Below are 14,473 nucleotides of genomic sequence, written 5' to 3' on the forward strand. Positions count from 1 at the left end.
GGTGGCGGGGTCTGTTTGGAGGTGGCGGAAATGACGAAGGGTGATATGATGTATCTGGAGGTTGGTGGGGTGGTAGGTGAGGACTAGTGGGGTTCTGTCCTGGTGGCGATTGGAGGGACGATGTTCAAGGGCGGAGGAGCGGGAAGTGGAGGAGATGCGGTGGAGAGCATCGTCAACCACGTCTGAGGGGAAATTGCGGCCTATGAAGAAGGAGGCCATCTGGGTTGTTCGGTATTGGAATTGGTCCTCCTGGGAGCAGATGCAGCGGAGGTGAAGGAATTGGGAATATGGGATGGCGTTTTTACAGGGGGCAGGGTGGGAGGAGGTATAATGTAGGTAGCTGCTAGGAAGGGGAGGGAGGAGTCTGAGACGGTCCAGGTAAATTTGAGGTTGGGGTGGAAGATGTTAGTAAAGTGGATGAACTCTTCAACCTCTTCGTGGGAGCACGAGGTAGCGCCGATACAGTCATCGATGTAGCGGAGCAAAAGGTGGGGGTTGGTGCCAGTGTGGCTGCGGAAGGTGCTATTCCACATATCCGACGATAATCTTAAACCCAACTTTTGAATTGGTGTTCAAAATTATGGCTTTAAAGCAAAAAATTATAGTGGATTTTTATTATTATTATTATTATTATTATTAAAAAAGACTAAGTAATTGAGAGTGAACCCATGAAAACATGCTCGGTCATCTGCCCAAATATCTATGTTGATCAGTGTCAAGTATCACTTTTTCATACTCCTGTCAATCATCTTGGACATTGTTATATGGAAAATGTTATGCAAATACAATTTGATGTTGGTTTGAAAATCCATTACAGTTCCTTTACCACTGCTAGGTGTTGAACCTTTAACTCCTCATCTTACAGTAACCTGGGACCACCTTCACTAAATGTACTGCAGCTATTCAGAGGATTTGAGCTATAGGGAGAGGCTGAATAGGCTGTGGCTGTTTTTCCTGGAGCGTCAAAGGCTGATGGGTGACCTCATACAGGTTTATATAATCATGAGGTGCATGGATAGGATAAATAGACAAAGTCTTTTCCCTGAGGTCGGGGAGTTCAGAACTAGAGGGCATAGGTTTTGGGTGAGGGGAAAGAACTAAAAGGGACCTGGGGGCAACTTTTTCACACAGAGCATGATGCATGTATGGGAATGAGCTGCCAGAGGAAGTGGTGGAGGCTATTACAATTGCAACATTTAAAAGGCATCTGGATGAGTATATGACTAGGAAGGGCTTAGAGGTATATGGGCCAAGTGCTGGCAAATAGTTCTAGATTAGGTTGAGATATCTGGTCGGCATGGATGAGTTGGACCGAAGGGTCTGTTTCTGTGCTGTACATCTGACTATGTGGGAATTCTGAAACTTAGACGCTCAGTTGTAATTGGGGCCTGTAGACTTACATTTGGTTCCCAAGCTGAGAAAGGAAATATCATTTAAGTATGAGAAATAGAAACTATCCATGCAACACTTTGTTTTGGATTCATTGCACAGTGCTAATAAAACAGTCAGGATTTTGATTTGCTGGTAACAGTAACATCACTGACCCTTTTATAATGGAATAGATCTGGTAGCAAATCCTGGCATCTGCACATTTCCACTTAAACGCAGAAACCAGGAAGATCTCCCACTTCTCATCAGGGTCGTCGTAGCACTGAAGTCACTACAGTGGCTAAAGCTATGATGCTGAAATACTAGGGATGTCAGAAATAGCTAGGCCAGTGTCTTCAGGATTAAGTGAATTTTCAATGCTGTATAATGTGGTAATTGGTGTCAACCAACTTCTCTGATCCTGAATATTTAATTTTAGAAGTCTATTGTCTCATAACTTTAGAAATCGATTTGATGTTGAAGTTTTATTAAAAGTGTCTCTATTTTCATGTTTCTCATCTTTCTTTTCCTGTAATGCTTTAGAATTCTGGTTTAGTGAGGCTTGATCCATCTCAAATGGAAAAATCTCGTGGTTTTTTTTTGCCTGCTCACAGACTCCACCAAATCCCTTTTAACAAATGCCATAATGGTCCAATGCAGAATTTCAGCAAGTCTGTGCTCAAAATGTCTCATTCTCTAGACTGCTGTAAACTGCTGATCAAAACCTGAAAAATGTTTTATCCTGTGATCAAATCTCTCAAACTGCTTCTGAACCTTTAGTCCTCTACGTATCTGTTTTTCAGGAAGTTACTATATTTCACGTTTCTGCAATAGATTTGGTATATCGTTTTAATTTTGATTTCTTTATGAAGAAATTTTTCATGCTCGGGTTGCAAGAAAATATTAACTAAAGTGGCGTATTGGAAGACGATTCTAAAATGGGCTTAGTTCCAATCACAAGGCTAAGTATCCTTTGTTTGATAACATAAATGTAACATGAAGGTCAAACTAATTTCCTCAAGCTTCTGTTGGTTGCAAGTGATTTATTTATAACTCCACAGACATTGCATCTCATTTCAATGCTCCTTTTGTTTTTCTTCGCCAACATTTGAAATGCATGTTTCTGAACCATAATTAGGTTCATTTTTTGACTTTCAGTACTTCCTATCCTTTGATCCAAAAACACTTGGTCAAATTTGACTATGTTCTGCTATAATATGTTTAAATAATCTTTTACATTTCTGCATCGCATGTCAATTCAATAGGGCACAGTCCACTCTACATTTAAAAAAAAATTGTCCATTTTCCAACATTTAACTTTTACATGTGTTCTCTCATGGTAAAAGAAATACAATTTATTACAGCTGGCATGGTTCAGTCCAACTAAATTTGTAACAAATGTCTGAAGGTACCTACCTGATAATTTCAAACATGGTAAGTTTCTTGCTGCAATTGCAAAGACCTTGGTGAGACTACAGTTGGAATACTGTATGCAGGTTTGGTTGTCTTATCTGGGGAAGGGTTTTCTTGCTTTAGTGGGTGTGCGTGGAAGGTTTACCAGACTGATTCATGGGATAGCAGGACTGACCTGTGAGGAGAGGTTGAATCGGTTAGGATTATACACACTGAAGTTCAAAAGAATGAGGAGGGATTTTGTAGAAACTTATAAATTCTAACAGGTTTTGAGAAGATTAGTAGGTCAGGTTGAGGTTTTGGATGTAGGTTTGCTCGCTGAGCTGGAAGGTTCATTTCCAAACGTTTCATTATCCTACTAGGTAACATCTTCAGGGGCCTCAGGCGAAGCAGTGCTGAAAATTCCTGCTTTCTATTTATGCATTTGAGTTGCTTTGGGTTGGTGATGTTATTTCCTGTGGTGAAGTCACTTGCTGCCCCTTTTCTCAGTAGAGTGGTAGATGAGGTCTAACTCGATGTGTTTTTTAGATTCCGGTTGGAATACCATGCTTCTAGATTATTATTTCAATGAGCCAACACACACTACAGCACAAAGGAAAATCACCAACACCATGTATTCAAGAAGAATGGGTACCCAATGAACACAGTCCGCCGATTTCTCAGCAACAAACCCAAACAAGCAAAACACATCCAGAAACCCTAGCCACTCTCCCTACAAAAGGATCTCAGAAATGACTGCCAGACTACTCAGACCCCTTGGCATCATGGTAGCCCACAAACTCACACACTAAAACAACAGCTAATGAACTTGAAAGACCCTATACAGACAACTAATGTCATTTACAAAATACCGTGCAAGAACTGTAACAAACACTACATTGGATAAACAGGCAGAAAACTAGCCACCAGGAAAAATAAACACCAACTAGCCACAAAAAGACGTGACCCTCTCTCACTACCATCAACAAACACAAGAGTTAGACCCCATCTACCACCCTCTGAGAAAAGGAACAGGAAGTGACTTCACCATAAAACCCAAACATATAAATAGAAAGCAGGAATTTTCAGCACTGCTTCACCTGAGGCCCTTTGAAGATGTTAACTAGTAGGGTAATGAAACGTCTGGAAATGAACCTTCCAGCTCAGCGAGCAAACCTACATCCAATTCTAACAGGATTAGACAGGGTGGACGCTGGAAGTGTATACCATTTTAGGACTGATGAGGATAAATTCACTGAGTGGTGAAACTGTGCAGATCACATCCACGAAGCAATCAAGACCAAAACATTTATGATTTTATAAAAAAGTTGGATGTAGCACTTGGGGATCAGAAGATACAGGAGGAAGTTGGAATAGGATATTGGTCTGGATAATCAGCCATGAGCATAATGAATGGGCTTGAAGGGTTTAACGGTCTATTCCCCCTCTTTTCTATGTTTCAAATATGATATCAATTTTTCTTCAATTGCCCTTAAACCTTCTCCTTCGTTTTTAAAAAAAAGTTGATGCTTTCAAAAGGTAACTCCCATGATATAGCACCCTACATGCACTTTTCCATTAGAATGAAGAAATGCCATCAGACACCCCTGTATATCTCCTTGTCAGCCTCAAAGGGTTCAAAATTGTGGGTAGTCACAGGTAGCATATTCTCCATTGAATAGAAAAAGGAAAGTATTATACCTAGAAAGCAGCTCAATGACACTGGGTTTGCAAGTAACTGTATTAAACTCTACCCCTCCATACCTTTCTTTTGTCCTCTGCTAGTATCCCATTCTAATAAAGGTTGTCTTTACCCCTGCAAATCTACATTGTTCCTGTACTGTTTATAATGAAACAATCCTGCTTACCATCTTACAAAATGAGATATAAACAACATAATTTACTATTGTATTTGCATGGTTTACATTGTTTCACGGTGCCAAATGTTCAAATCTTCTAACATTTTTGAATTAAAGGCTGTCTCTGTTTTCCTGTATTTTCACAGTAAAGTGTGGAATAGGAATCTGTACCTGGCTACATTTGCTGCTGTTCTGGGACCTCTTAGTTTTGGATTTGTCCTTGGTTACAGTTCTCCTGCCATTCCAGATTTGCAATCTGATTCAAACCCGTATCTGAATCTTGATTCCACTCAGGCTTCCTGGTTTGGGGTAAGCAATCAACTTATCTGTGGATGCATTTTCAACTTTTGCATGTTTGGTTTCACAGATGCTTTAAATATTTAATTTTAGTGTCTCTCTCTTAATTGATGTACTCAGCCTGCTGCTGAATCTGGCATTGGGTATTTCGTTCACCTCTTGAATTTTCCATTCTTCTCACCCATCAGCAAACAAGGTTGTAACAGTGGTGGTGGTTAAACTAGGATTGGGAAACGTCACGTTACTAGTTCATTGTTCAAAAAAATTCTCAGCAGCTTACTTATGTACTTCATCTTCTCCACTTCATCTGTCGACAACCTTTGTGATAACAAACGTTGTAAATTAATCAGCTTTTTGTCGCTATGGAGCTGCGTGTTGAAATTTACATGAATATTCATACTACTTTGCATGCAAAGTCTGCATGAATAGGAAGGATACATTTAACATAAGTCACTTAAATTTGAGTAATTTTAATATTTAGACTTGTATGTGATTTTCTGCCCAGCTAATATAAATGTAAATGAAACAACTGAAATATTAAATTGAAATGAAAATAAAATGTCTTCTTTATAGTCCTTAGTTACAATAGGTGCAGCTGTGGGTGGCATAATTGGAGGATGGATTGTTGATAAAATTGGCAGAAAGCTGACCCTGATGAGCTGTGCTGTTCCGTATGTCGCCGGGTTTGCAATGATCATTGTAGCACAGAATGTCTGGATGCTCTACAGTGGTAGAATATTGACTGGATTGGCGAGTGGAGTCACCTCACTGGTTGTACCTGTAAGTACCATGTGTCTACACTGAACAAGTATAGGTTCCTGTAATATAATGTTAGAATTATTGATAAACAGCTTAGCATGAATATGTAAAAGTACACTAAGTAACATGAATTTCCAAGTATCCTTAACATCCATGCTGCCCCCCCGCTTTACGATTTGTGTTTCTGTATTTCACTGTATTTGGCCTGTTACTCTCTGACATGTCCATCAATCAGGCTGTGAGAGTCATCACTCCTGCAGTGCTTGCTCTTCACACTCGTTTTGTGACCTGTGGACAACACTGGAGAGGTAGTAGACTAACTTAGTAATTACTAGACAACTTACTCAGGACTTTATCATTGTGGTCAAAGCAAAGGCTAATGCAATGTGGAACTTCCACCTTTGAAATTAGACATTATTTGCTACTAGCTGATCTATATAGTAGCTGTGAGCATGATGTTTTTAAAGTGTCATTTTGGAAGAATGTAAAAGACTAAATCACTAATTAACACTGCAGTCACTCAACATGTACTCCTGTACTTTACCAATCACCAGAGTTGTGTTAATTACTGACCTGCTTTTGCTTATTTTTCTTGCAGCGAAAGAAGCCTTTAGGATTAAAACAAATTTGTGTGTAGAAAACTTTACTACAGTTTCGTTCTTATAAGGTGCCACCCTATTTAATATCCTATGAATCTGAGGTCAGTTACAGCCAACAGTAGGAGAAACGTGCAGAATCTGACCAAAAGAGGAAGCTGACTGAGATAGAAGGAAACAAAGTGGATAATTGTAACTTAGTCTGTAATGAGATTTGCTCTTAATAGCAGACTGTCAAAGTCATTTGGCAGAATGCCTTATCACTAGAACTTTCCAACAAGCACCAAGACAATGCCCTTCTCACCACCAGCCAAGCAATATCTGTGAAATCGTTTGTGGATACTCTGTGCCAATGTACACTGCCCTTGAAGTGGCTGTGGAGGGGTACAGACTATCACACATCTCCTACTGGAATGTGCCTTTGCAAAGGAAGTCTGGAGAGAGATGCAGTGGCTTTTGTCAAGATGCATCTTGAGCAGCTCCGTGATGCATGATTCTGCGCTCTATAGTTTGTTCCCTTGGACATAAACCAAGACAAACATCAACTGCACCTAGAGGTCCATCAGCTTGGTATTTGTCTGCACGAAACTGGTGAGTCTCCCAGAGCAAGGAGTTGACCTTGACTGCATGATGCAAACTGGCACAGTCCAAGGTTCAGGAATAAAGTTTGGGACAGCTGCCATGAAGGCACAGTGGGGAATGTCCACTGTCTGATGTCTTTTTGCTGACATTAAATGGGTGTACATTTCAGTTATTGGACGTGATCTATATGGACATCAGTAAGGTGTTCGACAAGGTTTCCCACTGGAGACTAGTTAGCAAGGTTAGATCTCATGAAATACAGGGAGAACTAGCCATTTGGATACAGAACTGGCTCAAAGGTGGAAGGTGGTAGTGGAGGCTTGTTTTTCAGACTGGAGGCCTGTGACCAGTGGAGTGCCACAAGGATTGGTGCTGGCTCCTCTACTTGTTCACATTTTGTGATTTGAATGTGAACATAGGCAGAGTTAGAAAGTTTGCAGATGACACCAAAATTGGAGGTGTGGACAAGTGAAGACTGTCACCTCAGTGTACAACAGGATCTTGATCAGATGGGCCAATGGGTGAGGAGTGGCAGATGGAGTTTGATTTATTTAACTGCGAACTGATGCATTTTGGACGAGCAAATCTTAGCAGGACTTATACAGTTAATGCTAAGGTCTTAGGGAGTGTTGCTGAACAAAGAGACCTTAGAGTGCGGATTCATAGCTCCTTGAAAGTGGAGTCACAGGTAGGTAGGATAGTGAAGAAAGTTTGGTATGCTTTTCTTTATTGGTCAGAGCATTGAGTATAGGAATTGGGAGGTCATGTTGCAGCTGTCCAGGACATCGATTAGGCCACTTTTGGAATACTGCATGCAATTCTGGTCTCGTTCGTGTCAGAGGAATGTTATGCAACCTGAAATGGTCCAGGAAAGATTTACAAGGATGTTGCCAGTGTTGGAGAGTTTGAGCTATGGGGAGAGGCTGAATAGGCTGGGGCTGTTTTCCTTAGAGCGTCAGAGGCTGAGGGGTGACCTTATAGAGGTTTATAAAATCATGAGGGACATGGATAGGATACATAGACAAGGTCTTTTTTCCCTGGGGTGGGGGGGAGTCCAGAACTAGAGGGCATAGGTTTAGGGTGAGAGGGGAAAGATATAAAAGAGACCTACGGGGCAATGTTTTCACGCAGAGGGTGGTGTGTGTATGGAATGAGCTGCCAGGGGAAGTGGTTGAGACTGGTACAATTGTAGCATTTTAAAAGGCATCTGGATGGTATATGAATAGGAAGGGTTTAGAGGGCTGTAGGCCGGGTGCTGGCAAATGGGACTAGATTAGGTTATGATGTCTGGTTGGCATGGACGAGTTGGACTGAAGGGGCTGTTTCCATGCTGTACCTCTCTCTGACTCTATACATGATCTCTGCCAACAATTTGAACAGCTTTCACATCACAGTGGCTTTGGATGATGCTACTCAATTCTGTTGGTGCACAAGTTTGCACAACATGGTTAGTAAGTAAAGGTCTTTGAAGTTTTGTTTTATATTGGACAAAAACAGGAATCTGTTCAGAATGTTGAATGTGTAACTGCATTAAAATGGCATTTTGTCTAGTTTTTTTATTTTCATAGATCTCGTAGAAGTTTAAAATCTTATTCAATCCTTTTGATCCAAAAAGTATTGACTGTGTAGGTTGGAATAAAGGTTCCTGTATAAACCAGGAATAGGGCATTTTACTTAACACATTTTGTATGATCACAGTTAAGGTCTGCAGGTTCAGGTCAAAGTATCCGCAATAAATATTAACCCAGGATTCTCTCTATCTTAGCTATTTTGCAACTTTATATATGAGATTGTGAATAATTTTGAAATAAACAAAAAAGGCTCCTATGGTGGCTTTTCCTATTTATTAAATTCAACTGGGTGAATGCTACACCAAATGTTTCAAATAAATATATCAAATACAAGAGGGATGAATTGAGTGACATGCATGCTAGGGCAATCTTTCCAAAAGAATCAAAACTGAAGCCTATCAGAAAGTTTGTAGGACCAAAAAATGCTGCATTGTACTTACGTACTCAGTGCCAGATAAAGGCTAAAATGGTCAAAATTCATTCTTAGTCTCTTTTGTTTCCCTCAAGAAAACCATTGTCATGTGGTGATGACTCATGTATGGTACACATAGTTCAGTCTACGTGAGCAATTCTCTGCCCTTGTGATCAACCTCACGGAAATCAAACAAATCTGTGGAGCTGTCTCTGCCTAATGTCAAAAGGCATCAGCTTCCTCACTGGCCTGAAATGCCTGCTTTCTGGACTTGAATTGTCATGGGTTTAATTAAATACTTGCAGCGAGATTTGAAAAAATATCAGCCCAAAGTATTTAAAACACTCGCAACTTACTCTTGTAGAAGTATTGCTCAACCAATAGAGGGCAAGCTTAGCTGAGAAATTGATAATATATTGTGTTGTTAAGAAAGACTCCAATTTTACATTCCTGGAAACTGATTTGTTATTGCTTCCTTGGGAACAACTCAGGAATAATGAGGACTGAGTAATCTATCACAATGTAATGACATTCCTTATGTTGAACGATTTTAATATAACTGGTGTAACACCTCTTCATTTTGAGTTTACCCAAGTTAAAAGACTGTAATAGTTTTGAAATATCACTTAATTGATGTGCAGCAATGTTTTCTTTTCTAGGTCTACATTTCTGAAATGGCTCACCCTAAAGTACGAGGACTGTTAGGATCCAGTGTTCAGCTGATGGTGGTAATCGGAATCATGGGTGCATATGTCGGTGGTACGAATTGAGATTTTCTTTTCGGGGTGTGTGCTGCCAGCACTGAAATGGGGTGCGCCCATGAGACAATTGTGACAACAGACAATTAGTTTTGCAAATGTGCGCTGATGACCTCTGGGATGTTGAATGATTCTGGTCTTTCAACAAGTCACTGTTCACATTCCCAAACTGACTTTGTTTTTCAAAAGAGCTTTTGTTACAAGGTCATCAAGACGAGACTATAGACTTACATGCACTGAAGTCAGTCTCATTCTCTTTGTTACGACATTAAATTTGCTGATTTTTTTCCCTCATTTCACAATTCAAGATTACTAGAGGTTCAAACAAATAAACTACTTGCCCTTCTACCATATTCAGTGGGCTAATTTCTTGCTCCTCGCCTCCATCATTGAAACAACTGAAAAGACAACACTCCAATTTTGTGATTGCATGGTTGTGTATGTGTGTGTGCACACTCCGTTTCAAACCCTGCCCCCTGACCTAGAAGTAGGACTGGGCAGAAAAGTAGCCTTTCAAGGTTGATGCATTTTCAAAAAATGGGTATTATGCAACTTTGTGCATTTCCCTGTCACATCTACCTTGTTACTTCTCTGCTCACCATGAATCTTACACCTATGGTCTTTAATTTTCCAGCTGACAATTTGTCATTTATCCCATTTCTCTTTGGAAAGAGCATTGAGAATATGTAACATAATGACTTTAACTCAGTTTATTTCAGTATTGTTTTGATAACTTCAATTAATTTGACAGTGCTAGTTGTGTAACCACAGTCAAAGAAAAGACATGCTACATTGAATCCTGCTTAATTAGTCTTCTGAAGACAGGCAGGAGTTTGGAAGAAAACAGCAAGCCAGGCAGCGTCAGGAGGTGGAGAAGTCAACATTTCAGGTGTAACCCTTCTTTGGGACGGGGGGTGAGTATGGGGGGAGCTGCAGATAAAGGGGGTGCTGCAGATAAAGGGGGTGATGGATAGGTGAAGATGGGCAGAGGGTTGGTCAGTGGGAGGAATGAATCCGGTTGGTGGCAGGGGAGTTGGGGGAGGGGCTGAGAAGGGGAGGGAGGTTGTTCGAAATTAGAGAACTCGATGTTGAGTCCTCCAGGTTGTAGGTTACCCAGGCAAAAGATATGGTGTTTCTTTTAATTTATAGTGTGGTTCATTGTGGCAATGGGGGAGACCAAGAATGGTCATGTTGGAAAGAGGGTGGGAAGGGGAATTAAAATTGGTAGTGACTGGGAGGTCCGGAAGGCCCCTGGGGGTTTGGCTGAGATGCTTGGTGAACCATTCCCTAAGTTTATGTTTGGTCTCCCCGATGTAGAGAAGACCACATCGGCAGCATCTGATGCAGTAAACTACGTTGGAGAAGAGGCACGTGAATGTCTGTCTTAACTGTTTTGGGCCTTGGATGGAGATGAGGGGGTGGTATACCGGCAAGTTTTGCATCTTTTCCGATTGCAGAGGAAGGTACCTGGGTGGGGGTGTTCAGGAGGGGGATTGGTGGGGAGAGTGGTACAAACCAAGGACTGTCTAAGAGAACAGTTCATGCGGAAGGCAGGGAGGGGAAGATGTTCCTGTTGGGGTCTAGTTGGAGTTGGTGGAATTGTTTCAGGATGATGCGTTAATTGTGGAGACTGTTGGGGGAGGTAGATGAGGACAACAGGGACTGTACCTTTTTAATTTGCGTGTGGAGGGGGTGGTTTAGAGTGGTGGAACAGGGAATGGAGGTGGAATAGTGGAGGGCTGTTTGGATGACAGGGAGGAAAAACACGTTGCTTGATATATGTGGACATCTGGGATGCTTGGGAGTGGAATGTCTCCTTGTCTGAGCGAAGGTGGAGGAATTGGGAAAATGGAATGGAGTTCTTGCAGGATAGGTAGTTATGGGAATCTGTGGGTTTGTGGAAAACGTCCATCTGGAGATGGAAATGGTGAGGTCAAGGAAAGGGAGAGGTGTCCGAGATGGACCAAGTTAATTTGAGGGCGGGGTGGAAGTTGTGGGCAAGTCTATTAAATGTTAGAGTTGAAGGGCTGAGGAGGTCACGATGGTCAGAGAGCTGGAGGTCTGTTAGGCAGAATTCTCAGCCACTCACTTTTACTGTGGCAATACATAGCACTGACAGTGAATACTGTCTGGGCAGAGGAACGTGTTTACAATAGAAATGATTTGCATTTAATTGGCATTTTGCTTGGATGCTTTTGATGTGGTCATTTTGGGCTTAAATACCTGACTTGTGGCTATTTGAAGAGCTGACTTCACTCTGCGATTACAATAAAGGGAAAATGTATACATGTGGACTGATATGCACCTGATGGCTAATTTATAACAGTATGCAGCATGAGGTCATCAAGTGGTAATATTAAAATACACACAATCTGAAATAGATGCATGTATATGATCTATCTTGTAGGTTTGCTTTGACTGTTGCCATTGCTGTATAACCACAGTTAGATCACTCAAAGTTTGGGAACAACTTATTTTTCTGCTCACAATTAGTAATTAAAACGGATGTATTATTTTGGAGCCTGGATCTTGTTTCTGATCTAACCTCCTGTAAACATGTAATTTCAGAGTAAAAGTACGCCACATGGCACTCAACCTACTCTGCCATTCAGTAAGATCATGGCTAATCTTGGTCCTTGGTTTGGGGGGGAGGGGGTCCTTATCTCTGTTAAGTTGGTGATTTCTTTACTTCTAGATTCTCCTGCAAGAAACATTCTTTCCACATCCACCCTGTCAAGACCTCTCAAGGATAACCAGTATTGCAGTAGCTCAACTATTTTATTGACTACCACTGGTAACTACATCATGGCTTGTTTTAATTTCCCCAGGAATGGTCTTGACCTGGTATTGGCTTGCTGTGTTATGTTCCTTACCACCAACCCTGATGGTCGTACTAATGTGCTTCATGCCAGAAACTCCACGGTACCTGCTTAGAAAGAACGAACATGCTGAAGCACTAAGGGTCCTGGCTTGGCTGAGAGGACCTGAAGTAGATTCTGAATGGGAATGCAGACAGATTGAAGGAAATTGTGATGAGCAGGTAATTGAACTGAGCGAAGCCTGAACCTTTTTAAGTGGTTGTTTAAACTTTGAAATTCAAACTGCTTTACCCCAACCTTTCCTCCGTCTCCTTCCCCTGCCTTTCACCTGGCACTTCTTGTAAATAACTGCAAGATTTTTTGTTTTATATCATCGACCATAATGAGTGAGCGATGAGACCAATTGACATGACAGCTTGTCACTTGAATTTAAAACCAAATGGCCTACAGTGGGTTTTTTATTTTCTTGACAAGCAGTGTCCTTCTCGTCAAAGGGCAGTGCTGCATGATCTGGTTAGAACGTAGAACAACATCTGCCCTCTGTTGCGGCGACCTGTGAACTATTCTCAGTTCGTCCCCCTAAAATATTCCATCATCCAAGGATTGTTTAAATCTCCCTAATGTGGCTGAGTTGACTACATTGGCAGGTGGGGCATTCCACGCCCTTACCACACTCTACGTAAAAAACCTGCCTCGGGCATCTGTCTTAACTACAAATTGAAGGGTGATAGATTTATGCCCCCCCTTGTACAAGCTGACATCATCCTAGGAAAAAGACTTTCACTGTCTACCCTGTCTAATCCTCTGATCATCTTGTATGTCTCTATCAAATCCCCTCCAATCGCCTTTCCAATGGGAACAGACCCAAGTCTCTTAGCCTTTGCTCATAAGACCTTCCCTCCAAACCAGGTAACATTCTGGTAAATCTCCTCTGCACCTTTTCCAATGCTTCCACATCCTTCCTGAAATATGGCGACCAGAACTGTCCACAATATTCCTATAGAAAGCTTTAGGGTTCTCCTTTATTCTATTTGCTAAAGACTGCTCATGGTCCTTTCTTTGCTCTTCTTAACTCTCTTTAAATCCTTCATGGCTGATCTGTAACTCACCTCATCTGAACCATCTAGCCTCCTTCTGCTTAACAAGAGATGCAATTCTATAGTAAAGCATGGTTCCCTTACCTTATCACTTTCTCCCTGCCTAACAGGGATACCTATCAAGGACACGCAAAATCTGTTCCTTAAACCAGCTCCACATTTCCATTGTCTGCATCCCCTGCATTTTGCTACCCCATTCTATGCATCCTCATTCTTGCCTAATTGCATTATATCTTTTTCTCTTCCTTTTTTTTTTAAAACCTCAACACTTATCTCCTAACTGTGGTAGTGCTTATTTTTCCCCAGCACCCATGTTGTTTGTGTGCAGGTGTGAGATACGGTGAAAGACAGCAGGTGTACCAATCTTTATTCAGTTTCCACCACCAGGAAGAAAGAAAACACCCAAGTGGCCAGTGACAAGCAGTGCCCTTCACATCAAAGGGCAATGCTGTGTGATCAAACAGTGAGGGGGAGGGCAGGGATTAAATCAGAATAGAGTTGGAGGGGGAAATAATACACTCCACTCCCTGTGGTGCCCCCTCTCCCTGAAAATCTCAAGGGTGTTGACGGGCACTGCATGCTCCTTCCCCGAGGACACCCGGGTTCTGACGTAGCCACAGAAGAGGGTCAGGCAGTCAGCCATAACGAACCCCTCCACAGACTGCTGATAAGAAATGCTCTGTTATGTAGTGTGAAGTTAGATTAGATTCCATTCCCTACAGTATGGAAATAGGCCCTTTGGTCCTGGCCTACAGTGTTTGATTATAGATGGGAAATGAGATTAATTTAGATCACCTGCGTATTGTTTGTTTCACAAATTATAGATATTGGCCCAAATTTGTGCAATGGTATGAAACAAGGGATTTCTGGTGAAACGTGCCTCTTAACATGCAATTGTGTTTAATGAGGATTCCTGTCATAGAGCTGCAATGATGATCAAGCAATGATGAAAGTTTTGTTTGT

At 41.5% G+C, this 14,473-nt stretch overlaps 1 protein-coding gene across 1 annotated transcript in view; it reads left to right on the forward strand.

Annotated features, from left to right (window-relative positions):
* slc2a8 (solute carrier family 2 member 8) overlaps positions 1 to 14,473 on the forward strand; it is a 29,146-nt gene that overhangs the window by 6,660 nt on the left and 8,013 nt on the right. The window contains exons 2-5 of the mRNA XM_043720242.1: positions 4,766 to 4,928; positions 5,490 to 5,696; positions 9,496 to 9,595; positions 12,423 to 12,634. Of these exons, the coding sequence (XP_043576177.1) occupies positions 4,766 to 4,928; positions 5,490 to 5,696; positions 9,496 to 9,595; positions 12,423 to 12,634 (682 nt within the window). The remainder of the gene's footprint in view (positions 1 to 4,765; positions 4,929 to 5,489; positions 5,697 to 9,495; positions 9,596 to 12,422; positions 12,635 to 14,473) is intronic.

This window comes from Chiloscyllium plagiosum, chromosome 30 (assembly GCF_004010195.1).
Source record: "Chiloscyllium plagiosum isolate BGI_BamShark_2017 chromosome 30, ASM401019v2, whole genome shotgun sequence".
Classification (NCBI taxonomy): domain Eukaryota; kingdom Metazoa; phylum Chordata; class Chondrichthyes; order Orectolobiformes; family Hemiscylliidae; genus Chiloscyllium; species Chiloscyllium plagiosum.